General features: G+C 50.4%; 1 protein-coding gene across 3 annotated transcripts; it reads right to left on the reverse strand.

Annotated features, from left to right (window-relative positions):
• Positions 1-490: 490 nt before the first annotated feature.
• Positions 491-24536, reverse strand: BCAP31 (B cell receptor associated protein 31). Of its 3 annotated transcripts, XM_081125972.1 has the most exons (8): positions 24213-24536; positions 23056-23191; positions 21249-21349; positions 16097-16244; positions 3844-3979; positions 2819-2936; positions 1991-2091; positions 491-892 (listed from the first exon to the last, which is right to left on the reverse strand). In XM_081125972.1, the coding sequence occupies exons 2-8, from the start codon at positions 23145-23147 to the stop codon at positions 854-856; spliced, it is 735 nt and encodes a 244-aa protein (XP_080982098.1). In that variant the 5' UTR covers positions 23148-23191; positions 24213-24536; the 3' UTR covers positions 491-853. The 3 variants fall into 3 exon arrangements, 1 of the variants encoding a protein (XP_080982098.1); XR_013998025.1 differs by lacking the exons at positions 491-892; positions 1991-2091; positions 2819-2936; positions 3844-3979 and adding an exon at positions 12165-12252 and having other exon boundaries at positions 15947-16244; positions 24213-24286; XR_013998026.1 differs by lacking the exons at positions 491-892; positions 1991-2091; positions 2819-2936; positions 3844-3979 and adding an exon at positions 12166-12256 and having other exon boundaries at positions 15697-16244; positions 24213-24286.
• Between the last annotated feature and the right edge of the window lie 103 nt (positions 24537-24639).

A 24639-nucleotide genomic window follows, 5' to 3' on the forward strand; every position in this document is an offset into this window, starting at 1 on the left:
CCTCCTAGCTCTGCCCTGGGCCAGTCATAGGTCACTGCCAAGGGCGAGTCTCCTCTCTCAGCCTGCATTACTCAGAGGTCATCCAGTAAACCTTGGTGGGGGGAGGGGGGACAGGGAGTGACTAGTAGCACTCTGCCACATTCTATCTGTCCTAAATATGATGAATAGGACTCAGAGGAGGCAAGCGAGTCTGCCACCAGGAAGACCCACCAGTTTACTGAGTCTGACAAGCTCCTCTGGGCCCAGAGGCCAACCGCCAGGGAGACCAACAGGACAGACATGTCCCAAGTGGCCATAAAGTGGAACCTGGCCTGGGGAGCAGGAAGTGGAGGGGCAGAGAGAGAGGGCAAGTATGAGCCTGGGCCTAACTTGGTGTGGGAAGACTTTAAGGATTAAAGTTGAAAGAAAGTACCTGGAAGGGCAAAGACTAGGGGATCTCTGTCAGAGCTATCACTTAGGGGCAGCCTCAGTTACACACATGAACCATGGACACATCATAACAACCTTTATTGCCAAGAGAAACTACTCTGCCTGCTCCACCCACCCTCCTGCAGGAACAGAGAAAAGGGGCCTGCCTTGGAACCCAGAACATCAACGAGCAACACAAAAGGGGGCTCAACCCAGCAGGAAGTAAATCCCACTGCAAGGGTTCTAGGTGCCCACCTTGCTCTGGCCAGGCCAGCAGCAAGCTCATCCTGAGTGGGTGAAAATCCGGTCCCCCGGGGGGTGCTGGGAGAACAAGGAACTGTAAGCAGAGTGAGGGGGCAGGAAGTGCAAGTACTGAGGGTGGCCTGGCTCTCAGGAAACAGCAAACTTGGGCCAGGCCTCAGCCACAGGTGGAGAGGAGGGGCCCTCACTCCTCCTTCTTGTCCGTGGGACCATCTATCTCCATCTAAAAAAGGACAAAAATCGCAAAGCACTGGAGTGGCACACTCTTCCTTCCCCTTTGCCCTCTAGCCCCTCCACCCCAGAGGTCCAGCATGGCACCCTTTCCCCCAAATTAAGGTATCCAGGTGAACAAATGTCCCCACCCTCAGCAAGATCCAAAAGCCTGCAAGGGTGGGAGTAGCCTCACTCTAGCAAAGGCCTCAACCCTTATATCAGCTGACCCCAAACCAATACCTCCTCTTGGGCCCCACTCCACCCCTGCCCCCATGCCCACACAGCTCAGCTTTCCAGTCCCTTCTGAGTCTCTTCCAAGTCCAGGTCAGCCTCTTCCCAATTCTGCACACCTTTTGTAGTTCTTGCTGGTGAACCTTCCCTACACTGAGACTACTGGCCCCCTCTGGGGGCTGGGCCCTTCCTCTTCAACCACTGTGGTGTCCTAACTTGGGCTGCCAATTGCCGAGACAAGCTATAAGAGCTTAGGAGTGTTTACCTGGCCTTCATGCCTGATTTCCAGGCCACCTGAGCTTCCAGATGCAGCTAGTCTGAGGACTCAGACCAGGCCTGGGGGCATAGGTGACAGCAGTAACTAGCACCTACTGGGGCAGGGGCAGCCTGCAATGCCCTGAGCTTTTTACCCCGACATAACCTTGCAGCCCCTACAGAGGGAAGGCCAGCAGCTAGTTCTGGAGCTTCCTCTGTACACGTCTCTGGTTCTTGATGAGGTCCCTTCAGTGGACTTGGACTGGAGTCAGGGGCCCCATACCACAGATCAGTGGTGGGGGGTCATGTAAGGGAAAGAGCTCCTTTCAAGGACACTAATGCTGGGCATGAGGTCAACCCCACTGCCAAGAACACCTTAGTAAGTAGGTGCCATCTGCCAGGCCACACCTCTCCTGCCCAAGAAAGGGGTCTGGCTGCTGGGCCCAGACTCAGCAGCAACGGAGAAAGGCGGAACAAGAGAGAGGGAGCAGCCCTCCACCCACCACCAGGGCCTATGGAAGGGCCTACAGCAGGAGGGCAGTGGCCTCCCCAGTGGATAGGGATAAGGCACTGGGGTAAGAGGGGCCCTCCCACCCAAAAGAGCAGGCCGAGGCATGCTGACCTGCAGCTTCATGTGCTCCTCCAACAGGCGGTCATACTCCTTGGTCAGGCCTTCAGATTGCTTCCGCATGGCCAGAGTCTCATTTTCAGCTTTCTCTAGTTCTGGAGATGATGCAAGTGATGAAAAGATGAGGATTAGTGAGAGAAAAAAACCCCACTTGTGTTGACACCAAATACAGGCTCTGAATTTGTCCCCAGTGAGACAAACTCCTCTTAAGAAAGCTCCTTTGCCAGCTGCCCCGAGAGCCCCCCAAATGGGGAAGTTGGCCAACAAAGCTGGGGGAAGTGGGTAAATACGGAGGACCTCCCAGACCCTTTAATGAAGGTACCCTGAGCGGCTTTTGGCAGGGGTGATTTCAGGAAGTCTGAGGGCATAGGACAAACATTCTGATAATGTTGGGAGTGAGAGCAAGAGGCAGGGAGCAGAATCCCTGCCTGGAAGCTGAGAACAGGAGAGGTATGTTGGAGAGGCCTTTAGGGAGGGAGTGCCTGGGAACTCGCAGTACAGTTTTGAGGAACATCTCAACCAGCTCTCATTTAGCCTCCCAAGTTCTTTCCTTCCCTACCTGCAAGCCCCTGTTGACCGCAATGCCTGGCACTGGGTGAGATGCTCTGGAATTAGTTTACAGGCCACTGGGACCCCATGTGCACCGCTAAACCACTGAGCCCCACAGGCTGTGTCTGAGCTGGATAAGGGTGCCATTTGTTTGTTTTCACCCAGCTCCTGAGCCCACATGTTTGTTATTAATACTCTGGCATGAGCGGTAGCAGCCACCAGTGGAGGCTCCAGACTTCTGGGGACCAGGGGACACCTGAGGACAGTGCTCACTTTGCTTGTTGATGGCTAGCTCATCCTTCAGCTTCTTCAGCTCAGCCTGCAAGTCACTGTTCGCTAACTCCAACTTCACCTCCCTGGCATTCAACTCGACTCCACCACCAGCAGCTTCCTAGGAAGAGTGCCAAGGGCCTGGTTACTTGGGGGGCAGGGAGGGAGAGAGGGAGGGAAGGAGGGAAGGAAGGAAGGAGGGAAAGAAGGAAGGAGGGAGGGGCAGGGAGGGAAGGGAGGCACTCCAGCACCATCCTCCCCACAGAGCTGCGATTCCTCAAGCTGCCTGGGCACTTGCCCCTTCGGAAATGTCAGCACGGAACTGGGCCACTGCTTGTTCCTAGCCATCAGGCAAAGGGCAGAGCCAGCAGGGCCACCTGTTGCAGCTCACAGGCCACACACCCTGCCCACTCTGGCCCCCCGCCTTGCCTCCTGTCTCAGCAGCTCCTCAGAGTTTACCAGTCCATTCAGTGAGTCAATCTGCTGTCATCTGGGGATTGCTGCCAGTCACTCCCAGTGACCAATGCTCCTCCTTCCTCCCCCCAGGCTCCACAGCTCACTCTGGCCAAGGAGCCCCAAACTCGCCCCTGCCCGTCCAACTCTATCCTGCCTTGGAATCCAAGCCCATCAGCCTCCTTCCCAGCTTGGCTCACACCTCACCTCTTCTCACAGGCCTTCTAGGATTGGCCACACACCATCCCTACCTCGTCCCCAGCTGATAGCAATGCTCTTCTGGGCTAACTTGCCCACAGGTCACAGCATAGGGCTCAGCTCACTAGGGAGTCAGTTTTATCAGGGAAGAATCTGGCTGAATGTTGCAGGTAGAGGTGAGAAAGCAGCAAGAGTATCCCCTCTCCCCACCCGTCCCCCAGACCCCTCTTGTACATGCTCCCACTGAGAACTGCCCCTTTGCCCCTCCACCCAATTCCTTGGCTTTTCCAATAACCATAGTGTTACTGATAGGCTCTCAGTGGCCACTGTGGCCCATAAAGAATGTCACATGGTGGGGTCAGGCAGCAAAAACTCACCTTCTTCAGCTGCTCATTCTCTTCCATGTACTTCTTGGCCGCCTCACTAGCGCTCTCTGCCTGCTTTTTAAAGGCTTCATTGGAGGCCAGCAGGGTGGCCTGCTGGGAGATGAGAGTCACCAGGCGTCTAAGCAGGCTGTGATTGTTTACAAAAAGGGAGAAGTGAGCAAAAGAAAGAGAGAAAAATGGCTGACGTGAATTTCTCTTTGTTGCTCCCACTCCATGCCTGCCTCCAGCCTAGACCTGCCCTCTTGGATTGCCAGGGCAGCCAAGCGAGACGCTGCAAGCCTGGATTTGGCATCATGGGGGGAAAGGTGGATCAGGAGCTGTCCTCTGCACCAGAATAATTAACACTGCCCCCAAATGGCAGGCAAAGGAAGCAGGAGCCTGACAGGACACCCAGGCAGGGTAAGCTACAGCCCAAGGGCCTGGAACTTGGCACTCTCCAGGTCAGGACCTGGAGGTGCCAGAAAAGCCAGAGCAGCACCATTTTCCTCAATGCAAGGCCAGGCTCGCCCTGGTAAACAAGAGCAGCTAGTGCCTGGGGGTGCTTCCAAAAGGCCAGCCAAATCCTCACACCTACCATGTGAGGTAGGGGTGATCATTGCCCCCATTTCACAGAGGGGAAACTGAGGCTCAACAGGCTGAAGCAACTGGTCAAGGTCAAGTGCCAGGAATGGATGTGGCTAAAATCCCTACTCCTATCTGTCTCACCCCAAGGCCTGAGCTGGGAACGACTACACGTTCTAAATTTCCAAAGCCAACTGAGAAAGAGGGAAATGACTATTTCTCCCCACCCCTGTCCCAAACATGTTCTGCAGGCAGCTGCCAGAACACATCTGTTAGATAACATTGCCACACTGAGGTCCTCTATGGCTAGGAGGACAGAAACAAAGAATCAGGGCGAAACAAGCCATGACAGGCAAACAGGCAGCAGCTGGGGGCACACGCTGCTCCAGTTCCTGAAGTCACCCTCAAATGGTCAAAACTGAGGGGTGGGGATGGACAGGATAATTTTCCCCACACACCTGGGGCAGAGACCCAGGCCAGCCATAGCTTGGAGGAAGGCATGGTATACGCAGGAGCCCTGGGGAAGAGGGAAAGACTATGCTTTGTCCAGGGCCATTCCCAGGCCAAGCCATCCTCTCCAGCCCCATCAGCCAGCCTTCATGGGTTCCTCATGGACATCTGCTACTCAGGCAGCCCGAGGGAACAAGAAAGCAAACAAGGCAAGCTCTGGCTGACTGGACACCCAGGCCCAAAGGCCCAGAACCTGGGTCAGGACCTGGAGCCTGGGCCCAGTCAGAACCCCTGTCAGAAACAAGCACGTAGAGGGGAGCAGGCTCCAGGGGACATGAGATGCCCACCATGCTTCCTGGTTTAGGGACAGGTTCTAGGTTCCCCTGGCAGTACTGGAAGAGCAAGGCCACTGGTTCCTGGCAGGAAGGGAGAGTTTCCAGTGACATGTGCTCTCTAAAATTAGCAGTTGGGACCTCGTGGCCCAGGGCTCAGGTTTCCCTGTCTCAGCCCCTGCATACCCACCAGCCTGCCCCCCACTGGGCTGGAGCCCTGGAGGGAGCTCCCAGGAACCCCAGAAGCCAGAGAAAAGCAATGTACCTGACTCACAGAGGCAGTGGAAGTCGCTGGAGGAGCCCCAGAAGGCAGGCAAGTCTGACTAAACCCCAACCTCCTAGCACAGAGTGCTTAGGCCAATCCCCGGCGGGGGGGGGGGGGGGGGGGGGGCACGTGTGCCACCTGGTGGACCCAGCAAGCAAAGCTAGAGAGGCAAGCCCAAGGGTGACACTTCTCCCTAGCTGCCCCACCAACAAAGCTGGGCAGGCAGCTGACTCGGGAAGGACTCCAGCAGTGCTGTGTGAGGTTGGGTCCAGGGTGATGGGTGATGGTGGCAGCAATGACAGCAGCAGCACAGCAGAGGCCCACCTCTCCTCGGTGTCTTACCAGCCCATCCCCAGCTATGGAGCACCAGTGTTGCCAATAGGAGCCATCCAGGGCCCTCCTGAAGCCTCAGCCGGCTCGCCACGCCCCCCCACCTCAGCTTGCAGCTCTTAGGGTCTCCCCCTCAGCGCAAGGTAGATATCCCCCAGCCCCATGTGTTTCATGCCATCTATGTCCTCTCCTTCCCTTCCTGTTAGACCTGTTCCTCCAACCCTGCCCAGGAAGAATCTAGGTAATTCTTCCCTCCATGAACCTCACTCCTCACCATTCTCCCTCCTACCAACCCAAGCTACTCCCCCCTCTCCTCCTCCTTCTATTCCTAACCTATGCCAATCAAGGCCACAGCCCGGCCAAACCACTAGCAGGCCCACCAGTGCCATAACCACCCAATCCAAGGAGCACCCTGGAGTCCTGGGGGGCACTCACTCTGCAGCATTGAAGCAGCTGACAGAATCCTCCCCTGCCCTTGATTCAAGCAGCCCTGGCCACTTTCCAATCTCCTCCCTGACCCTTACGCCCAACTGCCTACTAGACTGTGGCTCCTGAGTGTCCCCAAGACACACCCAATGCAGCTTGTTGTCCATGAGGGTCAGACTGCCCCTGCACCTCCCAAGCTCTCAGGCCTGCACCCCACCTTAGGCCTCCACTCCTCCCCCCAAGCCATTGTCTACTATTAATTTCAACTCCAGACTATCCCCCCCACACACACCCTGTCATCCCCATCACCGCTTCTGCCCTGGGTGGTTTTAACAGCTACTAACTGGCTTCCTTCCTACCCATAACTGTACTGCTTTGCAATCCATGCCCTGAGGGAAACCAGAGTGATCTTTCTCCAAGACAATCTGATCATGACACCCCTCTGCTTCCATCCATCCAACACCTGTGCTCAGCCCTTGGCTGGCACTCTCTCTGCTCTAGTAACACCAAATCACTGGCCCTTCTTGGAACCCGCAGGGTTCACACTCGCCTTGTTTCCCTGCCACTGCACTCAGTCTTCCAGTCTGCAATGGCTCCTCCCCTTTGCTGATGACTCAAGACCCAACTCAATCACTACCTGCCCCCCAAAAGCCCCTCCTGGCTCTCCCCTGTTCCGCATTTGGCTGTATTCTTCTCCCTTGTCTGGCTGCCCAGCTACCAATGCCTTCAGTCCAGGGACTGCACCTTTGACCTCTAGATGGATCCCCCAAGGCCCTGGAGGTGACCTTCCCCACTCTCACGTGTGTGCGGCTGCATCTCAGGCCAGGGCTGGATGCAGGTCTGGGGCCCTGGATCTTCCCCGAACCAGCTGCACTGAGGGGGACACAGGACATGGAGCTTGCCCGTGCAGCAACAGGGTGGCAGGAAACAGTGGCAGAAAGGCACCATGTCAGACCCGTGTGGATGAGCAAGCCAGGCTTGTGACTGCAGTGGTAGCTGAGAAGGCACTCCGGAAAGCACTCATCACCATAGCCGGGGACAGATCCCAGTGTCCTGGACCATGTCCATAGGGTGTACCCACAAGGCCCCAGGCTAAGCCAAGAGGAGTGCTCCCTAGCAGACCAACTAGGCCTGCCCAGGAGCCGACCTTCTAGAACTCTTACTGCCCCTCATACACTAGGCCCCATGCTGTTGCACCTGCCCTACACTCACCCATCAAGATCCAGCTCCGACACTTCCCATGACCCTTCACCCTCCAGCCCCTCTCAAACACATCAATGCCCCCTTGTGTGTCCCCTCAGTGCTAAGTCTCCACTGAGCCCACGATGGAAGGCGCTGAGCTTCAGACTCTCCAAGTCTCAACAGCCCAAGAGATATCAGCCTGGCGAAAACGTTGAGGTACTGCTTCTCCCTCTCCTGCTAGTTAGCCTCCATCATTGCCTGCTTTACCACCAAATACTGTCATGGGGGTAACTGCTCTTAGCTAACCATTTCTGGACAATAGGTCAGACAGAACTCAGGAGCAAAAGGGATTTCCCAAAGGTACAGGGTTGACAGAGGGGCCTGGGTTCAATGCCCCCAGTGACAGAGGGAGAAGCCAGCACAGGAACCTTGAGAATCCAGATGTGTCCTTGGCAGACTAATGGCCTCCCCAAATACCTGAACACAACACAGGTTTCTTGGTAAGATGTTTTTGGACACTGAGCAGGACTCTCATGCTTTTATAAAAGATTGAATAAACAAGAGAAGGCAGAAGAGAGCAAGTCTCTGTATGGACACTAGAGAACCAGGGCCAACCATATCAAATAGAGGAGACATGCTTCATATCCTGTCTCCCTCCTGTGGGCTTAACAGGAAGTAGAACAGAACAAGGGGGAAGGTCCTTCCAAGTCCTGCCTGGAATATTCTATGGTTATGGTGGACCCTTATCCCTGTTGCTGATCCTGCCCACTTAGTATTTACCAGGCATCTCCTAAGTGCCACATCCTCAGGTGAGCTGGGTCACTCAGTCTTCTGGACACCACCAGAGCACAGGTAGGCAGGCAGCTCCCTTCACCCTGCTGCCCCTGTGCAAGTGGGAAGCTAGCATCACAGCGCCACCTGTTGATTCTCCAGGTCGACTACAGCCCTGCCCCAGGTGGGGCTCCCCAGGGTGGGTGGATTCTGGGTGAACCTGCCCCAGCTGTCCAGGAAAACAGGAGGCTGCCCTGGCAAGGAACCAAAATCCAGGTGATGCCTCAGGAAACTCTCACCTTGAAGAGCCTGCAGTCATGAAAATAAGGAGGCAGCAAAGCAGAACTCAAGAAGATCCAGGGACAATCCTCCCACAGGCTGATGGAGTAAATCTCAGCATACCCATTCAGCCTTTCTCTTAGCCCTGGAGCAGAGGTTGTAGAAAAAATAAGGAGGCAGCACAGACGGCCGGTAGGGCTCAATGGTTGAGCATCAACCCATAAACCAGGAGGTCAGGGTTCAATTCCCAATCAGGCACAGTTTGCAAGCTCAATCCCCAGTAGGGGGTGTGTAGCAGGCAGCCGATCAATGACTCTCTCATCATTGATGTTTCTATGTCTCCCTCTCCCTTCTCTTTGAAATCAAACATATTTAAAACTAAAAAAAAAAAATGGGGGGGAGTAGGAAATGCCCCTGTGGCAACTCTAACTAAAGACCCAGTTGGCTATTGGCCACCCTGATGACAGCAAAGCCAGCTAGAGGTGGAGGGGGCAGGGATATGCAACCAGTCCTCCACCCCCTTGAGCTGAAGAGAGCCAGTAGACAGGAGCAAGCTGTGTTTCTGGGGTTTTTATGGTGTGCCTTCTAGAAACCAGCCAATGGATTCTGTGTAAACTGGGGGACAGAGAGCAACTGAAGGTGGTCAGACAACCTAGGCAAAGATATTCTGAAACTAGCTGACTCCAACTAAAACATGCTGTTAGCCCACCTGGCTACTGGAGAAATAACCCTGAAGGCAGTGGCAGGGAGGGGGCCGTCACCCCTGGATGTGCCCTGCACGGCCCTAGAGTCCAAAGGAAACAAAGCAGTGGCTCCAGCAGGAGGCCCACTGTGTTCAGAGCCTGGGGGTAGGCAGAGAGGTAAAGGACAAGAAGAGGTGGCTTCAGCTATGCTGTCCAAATCCAGTTCCTCAGTTACACAAGCCACACTCCTCACAGTGAGAGTGTTTCCATCTTACAGTGATGGGTTTGGAGGAGTCCACTGGTCCCTTCCCATCCAGAACCCTGCTCTCCACTCTCCCACCCTCTGCCTTTAGGCCAGAGGCTGGAGTCCTCAGGCTCTGAGAGAAAGGGGCCTTCATGGAAGGGTAAGCTTTCGATGAACTTGGAATCAGGAAGAAGGAACCCCTGCTTGCTTGGCAGAGCCCCAAAGGTCATTCACTGTTTGTTTTTAGTGTGAAGAAGAGAATTCTTTGGCCCAAATCAAGTAGCTGAACAATCTATTTTAAAAGAAGTCAATGTTCATTCTGATGTATGTAAGATGAGCCTTCTTGGACTCTTCATAAGGAAGACCCCTACACACACTTTACTGCAGACCCCTTTGATCAGTGCCCCTCCTATGCTCAGCATCCATAGGACACTGGCACACTACTGTGGGTGGGGTGACTTTTGCTTGGTGGGGACTAAAAGTCAATGGACTTATCAAAAAGGCTCTTACCATGCCCTGGCCAATGTGGATCAGTTGGTTGAAGTGTTGTCTTGTGCACCACAAGGTTGTGGGTTTGATTCCCAATCAGGGCACATACCTAGGTTGTGGTTCAAGGTGCACCAGAAGCAACCAATCGATCGATCTCTCTCTCTCTCTCCCCTCCACCCTCTCTAAAAATCAATTTTAAAATATTTTCTTATAAAAAGGCTCTTACCAGTGCCTAGATCTGAAGTGCTGTTACCTTTGTATTCTTAGAAAATGATGGCAGCCAACAAATGCATGGATCAAGTGGAAGTGAAGACCAAAAATTCCTCTGCCGGCCTTCTATAGCAGTGTTCCCCCACTTAAATCACTATCTTTGGGTAGGACCAATCACTGGGATTTTAAAAATACCTTAGTTAGATATCAATATAAACAAAAAACAAAAACAAAACCCTGCAAGGTAATCAGGGAAATGTGAGCAGATACTCATGAGTTTGTTATTAAGGAGTTATTGTAATGTTCTTATAGGTGAGATATTAGTGTGCCTCTAATTTTTTTAAAGGTTTTTTAATTGACATTTAGAGAAAGAGAGAGGAAGGGAGAGGGAGAAAGAGAGAAACATTGATCAGCTGCCTCCTGCATGACCCCTACTGGGGATCAAGCCTGCAACCCGGGCATGTGCCCTGACCCAGAATTAAACCAGTAACCTTTCAGTGCATGGGAAGAGGCCCAACCATCTCTTTTCAAAGCGATACACCAAAATATTATTTTGCCTTTAAGCACGACATCTGGGATTTGCTTCAAAATAATCCAGAGCCGACTGCCCCAATGGCAGTTGTGAGCAGCTTGGGCAGCGGGAGAAGCAGCAGCGGCCAAGCAGCCCAAGTTTGCCAAGCGACTAGGTGCGCCGTGGCCCTCAGGCACCCAGCACACGCCTGCCCTATCCCAATTTGGTAGAATTGTTTCCTAAAGAAAACCACTCCTTGGTCTTGGCTCTCCCTGTCTATTTCCTGCACTCTAACATCTTTGGTGTGGTAGTCCAGTTTTCCTAGTAACTTTGTTAATGTGCTGTGAAAGACTGAAATTTTGATTATGTAGTATATATGATATTAAACTGTAAATTAGTGGGACTCTGATGTAACAGCATATCATTTGAAGATATTGGTACTTGATACTCTATTAAGGGAAATTAGCCTCCAGATTTTAAACTGGAAAGTCACTGGAATAACTGGTTAGAAAAGAATCACAACCACATGACTTGTATTTTTGGTACGTATGTTAAGAACTGCGTACAGCCTGGCTGGGCATGGCTCAGCAACTGAACATCGGCCTAGGATCCAGGAGATCGCAGTTCGCAGCTCGATTCCCAGTCAGGGTACATGCCCCGGTTGCGGACTTGATCCCCAGTAGGGGGTGTGCGGGAGGCAGCCAATCAATGACTCTCATCATTGATGTTTCTCTCTCTCTCCCTTCCTCTCTTTGAAATCAATAAAGATACAGTTTTTTAAAGAAAGAAAAGAATTGTGTACAAATTGAAATGTACTTATTCTCAAAACAAACAACAAAATCTCAATTATGAAAGAAAAAATAATAAAAATAATCCAGAGCCAGGAGATAGTGGGGGATGGGGGGAGATAAAACAAGACTGGCCAGGCAACGTTTACTGCTAGAACTGGGTGACATTCACGGGGGACCATTCTGTTCTGCCTCTACATATGTTTGCTACATATGTTTTCTACATGGACTAAGCAATAAGCTAGCAGTCCACCTTGGGCTAAGAACCCCGTAGCATCATCCAACTAGATGCCCAGGGCCCCCAAAGACATATCAGCTTGCTTGCCTTGAACTTTTTCTTTCTTTATATGCTTCCAACTCATTTGGCCTCTACCTGGGAAAGCCCTTCCCCCAACTCTCTGCTCTTGTTGCAGAACCTGTCCTCTCTGCCTCACTCTACTCTGCCACCACTCCATGCCCAGCCCAGAACATAAGAATCCTAAAAGCCAAAACTCAGCTTTCTCTTCCTTTCCCTACTGGGAAAAATCCCACAAAACTCTAACTACTTGGGGGGATACTGACAAAAGTTACCATTTATTAAACACTCCCCAGGTGCTGGGCATAGTCGCCTCGATCCTTACACTAATCACCTAAGAGAAGTATCCTCATCTCTGCTCTGCAAGTAAGGGAAATGCTCATAGAGGGTAACTGACTTACTCAAAGTCACACAGCTAGCCAGTAGCAGACTCAGGATCCCAACCCAGGCCCAATTCCAAAGCCCACTCTCATCATGTAGCTTTTTTTTTTTTTTTAATTCTCACCCAAGGATATTTTTTCCATTGCTTTTCAGAGAGAGTGGAAGGGGTGCAGGGAACAGAGATAGAGAGACACATCGATCGGCTGCCTCCCGCACATGCCCTGACCATGGCCAGGGACTGAGCCTGCAACCGAGGTACGTGCCCTTGGCAGGAATTGAACTCAGGACCCTTCAGTCCTCAGTCCAACACTCTAACCACTGAGCCAAACCAGCTAGGGCATTATGTAGCATTTGCGTCCTCTGGGCGCCTAGAAGTATGTCTTCACTAGCCCCCCTGGGATTCCTGCCAGCAGAGCTTCGACACAGAGAGGCCAAAACAGACTGTGGAAGGCTGCAGGGAGTGGCCATGTCCTAAAGGATCTAGGTGTCAGGCCTATATACCAAAGGTGCTATGAAGGCACTAGAAGCAGGGGGTGGTGGGATCGGTTTGATGACAGAAAGGTCACCTGGCTAGGGGAGTAAGGCTGGCAGCAGGAAGCCCCACCATGACAGTGGCTCCCAGGACACTGAAGAAGCACGCAGGAAGGGAGATACCTAGGCTGTGGAACTGGGGCAGTTTCAGTTTTACAAGATGAATTGAATCCTGGAGTTTCATTGTATACAGTGTGCACGGACTCAACACTACTGATCTGCACACTTAGAAATTATTCAGATGGTCAATTTGATGTTATATGTATTCTGCCACAATTAAAAAACATATACAGGAGCAGGGGAGCACATGTGAAAAGCCAGAAGGCAAGGCAAATCACCCTCAGGCTTCTGGGCTGAGACAGCGTGCCATCCTGCTGCCGGTCCCATCCTCCACCCCCGTTTCCTTGTTCCTTCTGATGGGCCTCACCAGTTCCCCTCCCTCCCTTCCATGTACATGCACATGCAGGTGGTCCTCTGGCTTCTGCCACAGCTGCTACTCTGTAGATGCCCACAGCACAATTGCCACGTCAGCCTCAGAGGCTGTTAGCTCCTCTGGTATCTTCCATCAAACCTCTCAAATCTGTCCGCCACTCTCAACTCATGCTACCACGCCCTGGTTCAGGCATCTCACTCTAGCGACCCCCAACTTGGTCTCCGTGCTCCCAGGATACTCCACTCCATCCAGTGCACTGCTGCCAAATATGAACACACAACTCTGACCACAGTGCAGTACCCTGGAAAAACATAGCTGGGTATGTTTTCAGTCAAACATACCACATGGAGGCTGGGTACAAATTCAGTCAAAACCCTCTAGCTTGTCCCCTGCCACTCCTGACCAATCCACCCTGCTCTGCCTCCCTTCCCAACTTAACCAATACCTACAGAGGTTTAGGTACTGAGTCAGTGCCTGCCAGAGAGATGTCTGCAAACACAGACGAGGAAGAGACAGACAGTAAGAGGGACATGGACACTCGGAACAGGATCAGGAGGTCCACAGAACCTAGCCTGGTGGTCCCAGCCTTCGCTAAAGAGCACTAAGGGCTCATCAGCTTTTGCATTAGTTTGGCCACTAACTCTTAGTGAGCTGCAATGAGCCACGACCACAAGTCTTTCAAGTTCCTGTTTGGCCCTATCTCCATGGTCCTTTATGAACCTACACACACGTTTACAAATGTTCCCCTTTTAAAAGCTCAAGTCCCATTTGAGTCAACCCCACCCAGACAACCACGGATTGAGAGGCAGCTAACCTACCTGCTGTTCGCTTCCTCCTAGCTTCCATATCTCTGCATCTGCTCACCGTGACAACTGTTCTCAGCACTGAACACTGAGCAGGTCTGGGGTAGAACCCAAGCTTCTGAGGCCTCTATCTGGATGGAGCTGATCCATGGGGCAGCCACTCATGGGAGTTAAAATCCCACCTAATGACTGTTATGCTAGCACAGGGCCCACACGTTAGCACCTGGTCCATAAGAATTGAACTGGAGCCTGGAAATCATCCTGCTGAAAATCCATATATACTAGCTCAAGAGAGGGCAGGATCAGACTGAAAGAACTGGCTCTCAAAGAATTCAGAGTAGTCGCCAACGATGCCTCTTTTCTCTAAAAGCACACAAGCTATTCTTTCTAGAACATGGCTTGAGATCAGAATCAAACCCTCCCATTCTAGTTATTCTCTCATCTACCTTCTCCCTCCTTTGGAAGTTGGGATGCCTGCCTGTCTGTAGTCTTCCAGAATCTCTCCCGCCCTGCAATTCCACCTGCAAACAATTGCCAAGAGCCTCAGGACATAATGTCATCAAGCCCAAGTGGAAACTAAGTCATTTCGAGTAGCTGGGCACTCCAGTGTACCTTTACCCTTCTGAGATTTCAGTCATGTCATCCCAATGCTTCCTTGACCCATGACCTTCTACCCACCATTCCTTGACACAGAAACATCAAGGGAACTACTTCTCCCATGTCCCACACATGTCCTATCCAGAGTTCACTGCAGGCTTCCACCTTTCTCATACTACTCTTAAGCTGTGTGTGCTCCTCTGGGGCAGTCCTTGCTTTTATTCCTGGCCTTCCTATCTTCCAGATGAGATATGAAGTAGCTGGGAAGCCCTGAGTGCCTCTGTGGTCCCTCAGACTTGCAGTGCCATCGTGTCCCACTTCCCCCACTCCCAGCTCCCATGCAGATGGACTTGGAATCCTGTTTTTGAGACCTGGTCCTCCAGACCTGCCTCCCTTTCAGTCTCAGCCCACAAGATCATCATCTTTTTCAGAGCTTCCTGAAACCCTAAAATTCTAGGGTCTGTGTCTGACTCCTCCCAGCCTTCTCATTTCCTGACTCTGTGGTTAGTTGACTCACCTTGAAGAGCTGTCTGCCCTTTCCAGCACCACCCGTGACACTTTTCCAACTTTGACCTAGAGAGAGCAGGCTCATCTGAACTGACTTTTTCTGAAAAACTGAAACCCAGACAGGTTGTCATTCTAATGCCTAGTGAAAAATGATGTTCAGGTGACGGGTGGTGGGCGATCTCAGCCCAAGGATCCACACACTCACACTGCTTCTGAGTATCCGCGCAGTGGGCATCTTCCCAATACCTCTGGAAGCCCTTGGCCTTCTACCCCCTGCCAGTCAGCATATTTAGAACAGCCAGGGCCCCAATCAGAACCCCTGTGAGCAGGAGGCAGTAAACCAGTCCCAAGCTCAAACAGGTGCTTTCTATCAGTCTAGTCTTGCCCAATTAGCCAACCCCATGGCCCTAATAAAGGAATTCAATCTTACAAAAAAAAAAACCAAAAACGAACAAACAAAAAATGGAAATACTCAGACTGCCATGGATTAGAATATGTTCCCACAGGTCTAACATCTGGGAAGGCCCTGGGGTCACAGTAGGTCTCAGCCTCTTCATGACATTTCTGCCCACTCCTCCCAGGGCAGGACCCTATACACGAAAAGCCCATTTAATTGGTCCCTTTTAAAATGGGTTCCAGCCCAGTCGGCATGGCTTAGCGGTTGTGCATCGACCTATGATACAGGAGATTGAGGTTCAATTCCCACTCAGGGCACATGCCCAGGTTGCAGGCCCAATCCCCAGCAGGGCTCATGCAGGAGGCAGCCAATCAATGACTCATCATTGGTGTTTCTATCTCTCTATCTCACTCTCCTTTCCTCTCTCTGAAATCAATAAAGATATATTTAAAAAATAAAATGGATTCTGAAGGGCCTCTCCTGGAGAAAGAAACACCTCACTTACTTCACACTACGTACAGAGAATAAGCTGCTAATGCATTTGCCCTAACAGAGCACATGGCAAGTTGTGGCAGAGCCAGAACTCGCATCTTCTGACCTTCCAGTCAGTCCTGTCTCACTCCTTATACTGCCTCTGGAGATCAGGAGGAAAATCAGAGTTCTCTGGGGAAACAGTGGATTCCCTAACACAGGCAGGCCTCTGGTTCAAGGTCATGAACTGAGGAGTCAAAGTCACAGACCAGGGGTCCCCTCATAGCCCCTCACCTCTCCCTACTCACAAGGACAGCAGCAAGGAAAAGCCAGCAATGTAGAGATTCCTCTGGGCACGGAAAAGCTTCATGTGGAAGTGTTCCACCGCTCCAGGGTTGTTCTGGAGGTTCACCTTCTCTGTCACGTCGTCATACTTCGAAATCTCACGTACAGCATCTGCAGGGGAACAGAGAGGAGACACAGAGTTTAACTCCCTCTGGAACAAATCCAGGCTGTCCAGCTGAGACAGATAGTGTGAGTCCGGGAGGCCTTGATTCCATCAAACCATCTCCAGTTATCGCCCCTTCTACACACGCCTCAGGAAATGCCTGTCAGAGCTCTACCCGCAGAACTTCTCTCTCCTCCAGCTTTTCTCATGTCCCTCCCTGACCCCATTCTACCCAGGCCACAAGCTTGCTCTCTGTGTCAAGATACTAACCAAGTCTGAGGCACTGCTAGCCAGAAACAGCCCCGCTTTCCCATGGTCCCCCCTCAATGTCTGGTTCTGTTTATCTCAAGTCAGGCAAGCCACCAGCCACCCCACTGATAAGCCAAGGTAATCCTGCTTATGGAAATGTCCACTAAGGAGACATGAGCTGCCCAAGAGGCAAGAACCAGAGGATGCCTGCTAAAGATTCAAGGGTTTTCATTTCTAAGCTTTGTAACAAGTTTTATTACTTAAAACAATTTTTATTCGGATTAAAAAAGGAATTCATTTTCATCAAAAGTTCAAACATTCTAAAAAAGGATCTCTTACCCTTTGGGACAGTAGGGATGGAACAGGAGAGTATTATGCTAAACGAAATAAGCCAAGCAGAGAAAGGCAAATATCATATGACCTCACTTATACGTGGAATCTAAAGAACATAATAAAGTGATGAACAAAATAGATTCAGTGACATAGAAGCATGGAACAAACTGATGAATCTCAGAGGGAAGATGGGGGTGGGTGGGGAGAGATTAACCAAAGAACTTATATGCATATATGCAAAACCTGTGGACACAAACAATAGTGTGGTGAAGGCCTGGGGGGGGGGGGGTGATGCAGGGTGGATGGGATCAATGGGGAAAAAAGAGGACATCTGTAATACTTTCAACAATAAAGATAATTTAAAAAAAAAAAAAAGTTGAAATATTCAAGAAATGTAGAAAAAGAAAGAACTCCATAACACGATCACCTCCAACAGGGTAAATGGTATGTGACCATTGTATTTAAAGCTGTCACTTTAAGTCACATTACCCTATGTTATTTTCTTGGTAATACACACCCATATCTGAAAGTATCCTAATTACAGGTTTATTGCCCGTCTCTTCCAAATTAAACTAAAAACTTCACGAGAACAGAAATATTTTCTACTATATCCCTAGGGCCTAGCACAGTTCTGGGTATACAGGGGGTATGCAAGTAACTGCTGAATGGTGAACAGCCTCTGCTTCTGAGAGCCGTTGTTAGATGTACAGTACTCTAGTTTATAAATATTTTCACATGTATATGTTTGTGAAGTAGAAATGGAATCATCCCATACCTACTGCTTTCTCCCCCATACCAAGACATCTTTTTAAGTTAGTACATAAAGACCTACCTAAAGTGGGCCTTTAATAGACCCCCACATAAGAGGGCAAGGTATCATTGTATGGATATCGTCTGAATCTAATTCCTGGTCTGAGACTGCTTGGTTTTTAAGCCGATCTTACATTATAAAAACCTGCCTTCCCTTACTGGTGCCTTTGTGTTAAATCTGTATCATGCCCTGGCCAGTGGCTCAGTTGATTGAACACAGTCCCATGCACTGAAAGGTCGCCTGTTCAATTCCTGGTCAGGGCACATGTCCAGGTTGCAGGTTCGATCCCCGGTCGGGTGCGCACAGGAAGCAACTGATGTCTTTTTCTCTTTCACATCAATGTTTCTCTCTCTCTCTCTCTCTCTCTCTCTCTCTCTCTCTCTCTCTCTCTCTCTCTCCCTTCTTCTCTAAAAATCAATTTAAAAAGCATTTCATCAACATTGAGGCAAGATCCTCCAACAGTAAAAATATTACGATTCAATGAAGGCTCAGATGGTTAGCCCTTTTAACAACAACAACAAAATATTTTATAATTCTCACCTGAGGATGTTTTTATTGATTTTAGAGAGAGGAAGGGGGGAACCATCGATGTGAGAGAAACATTAATCAGTTGCCTCCTGTACGTGCCCCGACTGGGGAGCGAACCTGCAACCTAGGTATGTACTCTGACTGGGAATTGAACCCGCCACCTTTTTGGTACACGGGATGACGCTCCAACCAACTGAGCCACACGGCCAGGTCACAATAAAGTATTTTTAATTAATATATATACATTATTTTTATAGACACAATGCTATTACACACTTAACAGACTATAGTGTAAATATAACTTTTATACTCACTGGAAAACAAAACATTTGTGTGACTCGCTTTATTGTGATATCCACTTCATTGCAGTGGTCTGGAACTGAACCCACAGTATTTCTGAGGTATGCCTGTACAGTGAACCCTAGATATCCATGGGTTCCACATCTATGGATTCAACCAAATGCAGATCAAAAACATTTGGAAAAAAATGCTGCATTGTTGCTGATGTGTATTATGTAGTTAGGCCTATGATGGTCGTGTCTACACTGAACATGTATTGACATTTTTTTGTCATTATTCCCTAAACAATAAGTATAACAACTATTTACATAACATTACATGTATTAGGTATTATAAATAATCTAGAAATGACTTAAAGTATATGAGAGGATGTGCACAGTTTATATGCAAATACACCATTTTACATAAGAGACTTGAGCATCCGTGAAATTTGGTATGCACAGGGGTCCTGGAACCAATCCCCCACAGATACCAGGGGACGACTACGTTACACAATCTTTAAAAAGAATTAAACTGCTGTAAAAAGATGTCTAAAATACAGTAAGTGGAAAAATGCACAATCCAAAACAGTACATAGTATATTAATAAAGGTATCAGCACAGAAAATGCTTATGGAAACGTGCAATAAAGCATTAATGATGGTTATCTGTGAGACATGGAACTATGGGGTACTTTAACTTTTTAGGTTAAATTTCTGAAATTTTTAAAATGTTATTTTTTGTGATTAAAAAAACATTGTTCTACAGTCATCAGCATCTAGGAACCCCACCACCTTAAGGACCACCTTGGCCTATGGCAAAGAGCAGACTGGGGATGGCAGTGTTAGGGCATATTAGCCCAAATCATGCAACAGAGTGCTGTCCTCCCTATCTCAGGCCTCTAGCCCAGGGCAGTTGACCCTGGACCCTCATCAAGCCCACTCCCCAGTCAGATCTGCCCTAGGCCCCTCTCAGTGAAGACTAGGGGCCATCCAGGACTGCAGCTCTAGCTAGTAAATCCATCACCTTTCACTAGTATTTGCTACTAGCTAACACTTATATTTGTGGAGGCCTCTACAGACCTCTCTAGATTAATTACAATTCTTACCATTAGGGTAAGAAGCAGCCTGTCATCATAGCCGGATTTCTCTCTCTAGAACTATCGACTAATTTCCCAACTCCAAAAAAGAAGAATGGCGCCTTTGCTAACTACTGTGTTCTCCCCCAAAGGCCTCCCTGGACCACTCGGGTGTGTTAGGAAATGTAGAACTCCTGGAGTCTAGTTTGCAGAAGGGGAAGGCCCAGAGGAAATACCCCAAGCACAGCCCCTCCCTGCCCAAATTCTCACCCCCACTCCACATTCAAAAGCAAAAGCATAAGAAAAGCTTGGCTTTTCATGCTCAGGGGATGATGTGCATATTCCCTACCCCTACAGGCTCAGAGGCTGCTCAGGGAGATGACCGATTGGAAAGAGCTACCTCTCAATGGAGACTTGCCAAGTATTTCAACAGCAAGGTATGCAGGGAGCTGACACCCACTGCATGGCTTCGAATGAGTAGGCCACACCTGGCCTGTTCAGAGGCAGTCCTGCCTGAACATATCCCATCAGGCCCTGAGACAGTAGGAAGGAGAAATGCCTAACACAGCAGTTAGTGGGTAGGACCATGCAAGTTCCCCTAAACTCTGGCCCCCTGGCCTCCCACTCCCTGCAGCATTTACTTTTTTAAAAAAAGTACATGGTTTTGTTTTGTTAATTGATTTTAGAGAGGGAGGGAGGAAAAGGGAGAGAAACACTGATATGAGAGAGAAACACCCATCAGCTGCCTCCTGCATGCCTCCTACTGGGGATCGAGCCCGCAACCCGGGCATGTACCCTGACTGGGAATCGAACCTGTGACCTTTTGGTGCACCAGACAATGCCCCACCAGCTGAGCCACACCAGCCAGGGCCCCCTGCCAAATTTCTGATATGGACTGGGGAGGAGTGCTCTGAGCTTAAGCAAGCATCACACCTTGAAAACAGGACCTCTGTCTATGGCAGAGTTGAGCCAACACTTTGGAGTCCAAGCAAGGTGACGTATTGATCACTCACAGCAAAACATATATTTAACAGCCATATGAGAGCTTCACTAATTCCACTGGTCTCTAAATAATCATGCCACCAGCACGTCATAAAATGGTTGCCTCTCATCGTAGCACCACCTGGCCCCAGGCCCCATCCCTGGCATGTACCTCAATGTGGGGTTTATAGAACTTCAGAGCTAGAAGAACCTGGAAAGACCTGAAGTTTGACCCAGATCCGGAAAGGTCTGGGATCTGCTCCCTAGATAAGCTGCCAGACCTCTTGGTCACCCCTATACTACAGGACACAGCAGCTTCCTTCCCAGCTAGGCTCCCTATCTACTGGATCACTCAGTCCCCTAATTGTGGCCTATTTCAGGCATGGAGGGAGAGACTGATTGATGCTACTGTCTAAGTGACTAGAGAGCAGCATTACTCAGACCAAGGTGAGCATGAGCCAGTAAAGGTTCTCTTGGTTTCAGTTCTGGAACGACCCCAAGGAGCTGCCCCAGAGACATGAAGTGGTCATCACAGGGTCCACAAAAACTGCTGGTCAAGGTGAAGGCCTTGCCAGCAGTACCCTCTTCATGGATGAAGGGAGTCTCTTCCCCAAGAGAAAGACAGACACTTAAGTGGTCCATCTCTGAAAAGCCAAAGCTGTACGCTACACATGAAACATGACACAGAGCTTTGCAGCAAAGGCCATAGCAAGGGTCTAAGTTGGGTAGCTGCCCTCAGCCACAGCTCACTCACCAATGACCAGCAGCACAAGGATGGCAATGAGAACCACAAAGAAGGTGTTGCTATAGGTCACTACCAACTCCACCAGGCGGGACTTGAAAATCTTCTGCCATCTGTGAAGAAAACAAACAAAAAAAAACAGAGGCTATAGAAAAAGAACACTTGGATTCTGGGCCTTGAGAACAGAAATTCAGTTTTGCAGTCTTCTCCAATGGCCAAATAGCCCATACAGACTCAGCCTTAGTTGCTTACATTTTTCCAATTTATGACATCCATTCAAGAGTGGGTAAAAAAAGATGCTTGTCCATAAATAGAAATTTCTAGAACACCAGTCATAAACACTGGCAGTCTCTGGGGAAGGAAATGAGAAACTTACTTTCCACTGCATTCCTCTATGTAGTATTCAAAATGCTTGTCACATACACATTCTTTCTTTCAGTTGTTTTTCCATGTGACCAATCTTGATTCATCTAGAATCCCACCACCCTGGATTATTACGAAGCAGATCCAAACTCCCTTCACTTCCCTCCACAAATACCTCAGGATGTAGCTCTACCAGAGAAAAGCCTTCATAAATGGTTAATATATCACAATACCATCACCAAACATCAAGAAAATCAGTAAGAATTCCTCACTATCAGAGCCAGAATCCCAAAGTGTAATTGTTGTATTTTTAATAGCTTGTTTATTTGAATGCAGAGATACGGTTTCAATTTTGCATTTAGCTGAAAAGTATCTTAAATCTCTCTTACTCTCTGAGCCCTTCCCTTGCCCTCTTTTGCTTTCTTTCCCAATTTACTTTATGCAAAAACCAGGTTATCCTATGAAGCTTCCCAGATTGCAGCTCCCAGGGGGCCTCTGTCTCTGTATTTCCTCCAAACTGTATGAGGTGTGAAGAGTCAGATCTGGCACTTGACAAGAATATTTCTTAGGCAGTGCTGTATACTTTCTATTGTATCACATCAGGTGTCTGTATTTTTTCATTAAAAACAGCTTTAAAAAAATATCTTTGGAGCCCTGGCCAGGTGGCTCAGTTGGCTGGAGCATCATCCCATACACCAAAAGGTTGTGGGTTCTATTCTCCATCAGGGCACATACCTAGGTTGAGGGTTCGATCCTGGGTTGGATGAGTACAGGAGGCAACCAATGGGTGTTTCTCACATCAATGTTTCTCTCTCCCTTCCTCTCTCTCTAAAAATCAATAAAAACATATCCTTGGGTGAGGATTTAAAATACATCTATGGAGACTCAGCTTCATTTGTAATGTTCTAATTTAAGTCAGAATGTGTTCATGTTACATGCAAATAAAAATTATTTTTCAATTAACTTTTAACAGGTCTTCTGTTCACTGAAAAGGAATATGGCTTCACCCTGCATAGGCTGAGTAATACTCATGAGGCTACTACACAATACCAGTGAGACTAGTTTAGTAGGACAAAAGTCACCAAATCAGCATCAATGTGACCTCATGGTACAAGTCTTCCAGATCCCACATTGCCATCCTTGAAGCCCAGGGATCCAAGGGGAAGCAGGAGGCATGATTCCCAGAACCATAACTAGAGCTAGGTCTTCTCCCTTTTGGGGAATTCAGAAGACCAAAAGGCAGGGTGCACAGGAAAAGAACTCAGCAAGATATGACAAAGCAGAACAGTGTAGAAGGTTGGCAATATAAACACAACCCCTGCCACCCTCACCCCAGACATGTTCTACCTGTTTCTGTCTGGCGACAATTCCAGGGTCCACCAACTTTACACACATAACTTATGGAGCTTGGCAACAGTCACCTTATTTGCTTGCCTGCTTGCTCCACAGGCCATACCTTTTGGGTGAAATGAAGGGAATGCAGAGAAGCAGCACAGCAAAAACCTCTGCATAGAGGAAGGTGGCAACTGCAGTCCACTGCAGACTCATCCTGTTGCTAGAAGGTTTCCAACAGGGAGATGTGAGCTTGTTTCCTACAGGGAACAGAAGGAACAGGAGTCATGAAAACTGGACAGCCATGCTATCCTGGAAATGGGGCTTGACTCAGCAGGGAGACTTGAGCATTAATGCACAAAGGCCTGACCAACTTCCACCTGCCAGGGCAGTGTTACTCTGCTGCCGACTCCAGTATGTGTGTTAACACGTCCAGAGCCACCTTTCTGGACAATTCCTTTCCCTGTGGAGTCCAAGAGACACCTTATGCTTGTTTAAGTGGGAACGTGTTTTTAATAAAAATTATATAGACAGGAGGAAATTCTTAACATCCATCAGGCCCGCTCCCTTCCCAGCCACCAGGAGCTCTTTGGCAGAGGCTCCCAGCTCCCAGCCGGCCCCGCGGCGGCAGTATTTCAGTAACGCATTTTCTCCAAAAACCAGGGCGTCCCCCTCCCCCGCCCCAGGGAAACCAGGAGGCCCTTTCCGAAAACCAGCAGCTCCCTCTGGGTCTAGAGAAGGGGCTAACAGGCTTCCCGAATGCCGCGCCTGCCTCTGATGGGGCTGGAGGACTCGGAATACCTCAAAAAGCCCACAAGAGCGACTCCTAGAGGGCGGGAGTCACGCGACTCCGAGGACCAAGAGCAAATGCACAGCCCGATCCAGAGAAATTTCTAGAAGCATCTGTCTCCTCAGTAGCCAGAGGAGACCCTCCCGGCAGCCGCGGTCGGCCACAGCTCCCACCAGGCTTGGGAGACACCGAACGCTGACCCCCGGAGGCCCCTCGACGTGGCCCTGGCCCGGCACGCCCCCAATACCCACCCCCGAGGCTCCTCCGGAGGGGCTTGACCACCGCTCCCCGCCACCGCAGCCGGCCCTCACGTCCCTAGAGCCGAGCTCCGCCGCAACAGCCCCGACTTCCCTCCGCCCAGCACTGCCCCCGAACTCCCGGCTCGGCCCTCAACCCCGGGCCTCTCCACCCTGCCCGCCGTTCCCCGTTGTCGAGGGGCTGAGGGGACCTCGGCGGCCCCAGAGCCCAGCCAGGCATGAGGACCCGCTCACCGAGTTTCCCACAGAACTCAGCACGCTCCTCCGCAGCCGCCAAACTCTCCCACCCAGGCACTGGCCCCGCCCCTTCCCCCGCAGCCGGAAACCGGAAGCGCAGAAAGGCCCTGCCCCTCCCCCAGCAGAAGCGAAACCGCGTAGGCTCCGCCCACGGCCGCTTTCCACCACCACCCTGGCCTCCCCCAGCCGATGAGCCAATGCGCTGATGCCCAGGACTAAGGAAGAAGCAGAGCTTTGGAAGCGCAGAGAGGCGGGGCGAGGCCTTGGCGGGAAGACGAGGGGCCGCTTCTCTAGCTCGCGCGGTCCTCCCACGTCTCTTTGGTCCGGGAAGGGGGCGGGGTCGGACCGTGGGGCGAGAACAGGGTGGGGCGCGGGGCGCCCGGGCTCCGCCTCCCGCCCCTCCTCCGCCTCCCGCCCCGCCTTC

The sequence above is a fragment of the Miniopterus schreibersii genome, assembly GCF_964146895.1.
Source record: "Miniopterus schreibersii genome assembly, chromosome: X".
NCBI lineage: Eukaryota > Metazoa > Chordata > Mammalia > Chiroptera > Miniopteridae > Miniopterus > Miniopterus schreibersii.

Coding starts and splice junctions, on each gene's coding strand:
- BCAP31 (XM_081125972.1), bottom strand. CDS start 23,147: ATGAGTCTGCAGTGGACTGCAGTTGCCACCTTCCTCTATGCAGAGGTT. Junction 16,245..21,248: donor CCTTGTGCTGCTGGTCATTG/GTGAGTGAGCTG, acceptor GTTCCCCTGCAG/ATGCTGTACGTGAGATTTCG. Junction 2,937..3,843: donor AGAATGAGCAGCTGAAGAAG/GTGAGTTTTTGC, acceptor CACTCTTCCTAG/GAAGCTGCTGGTGGTGGAGT.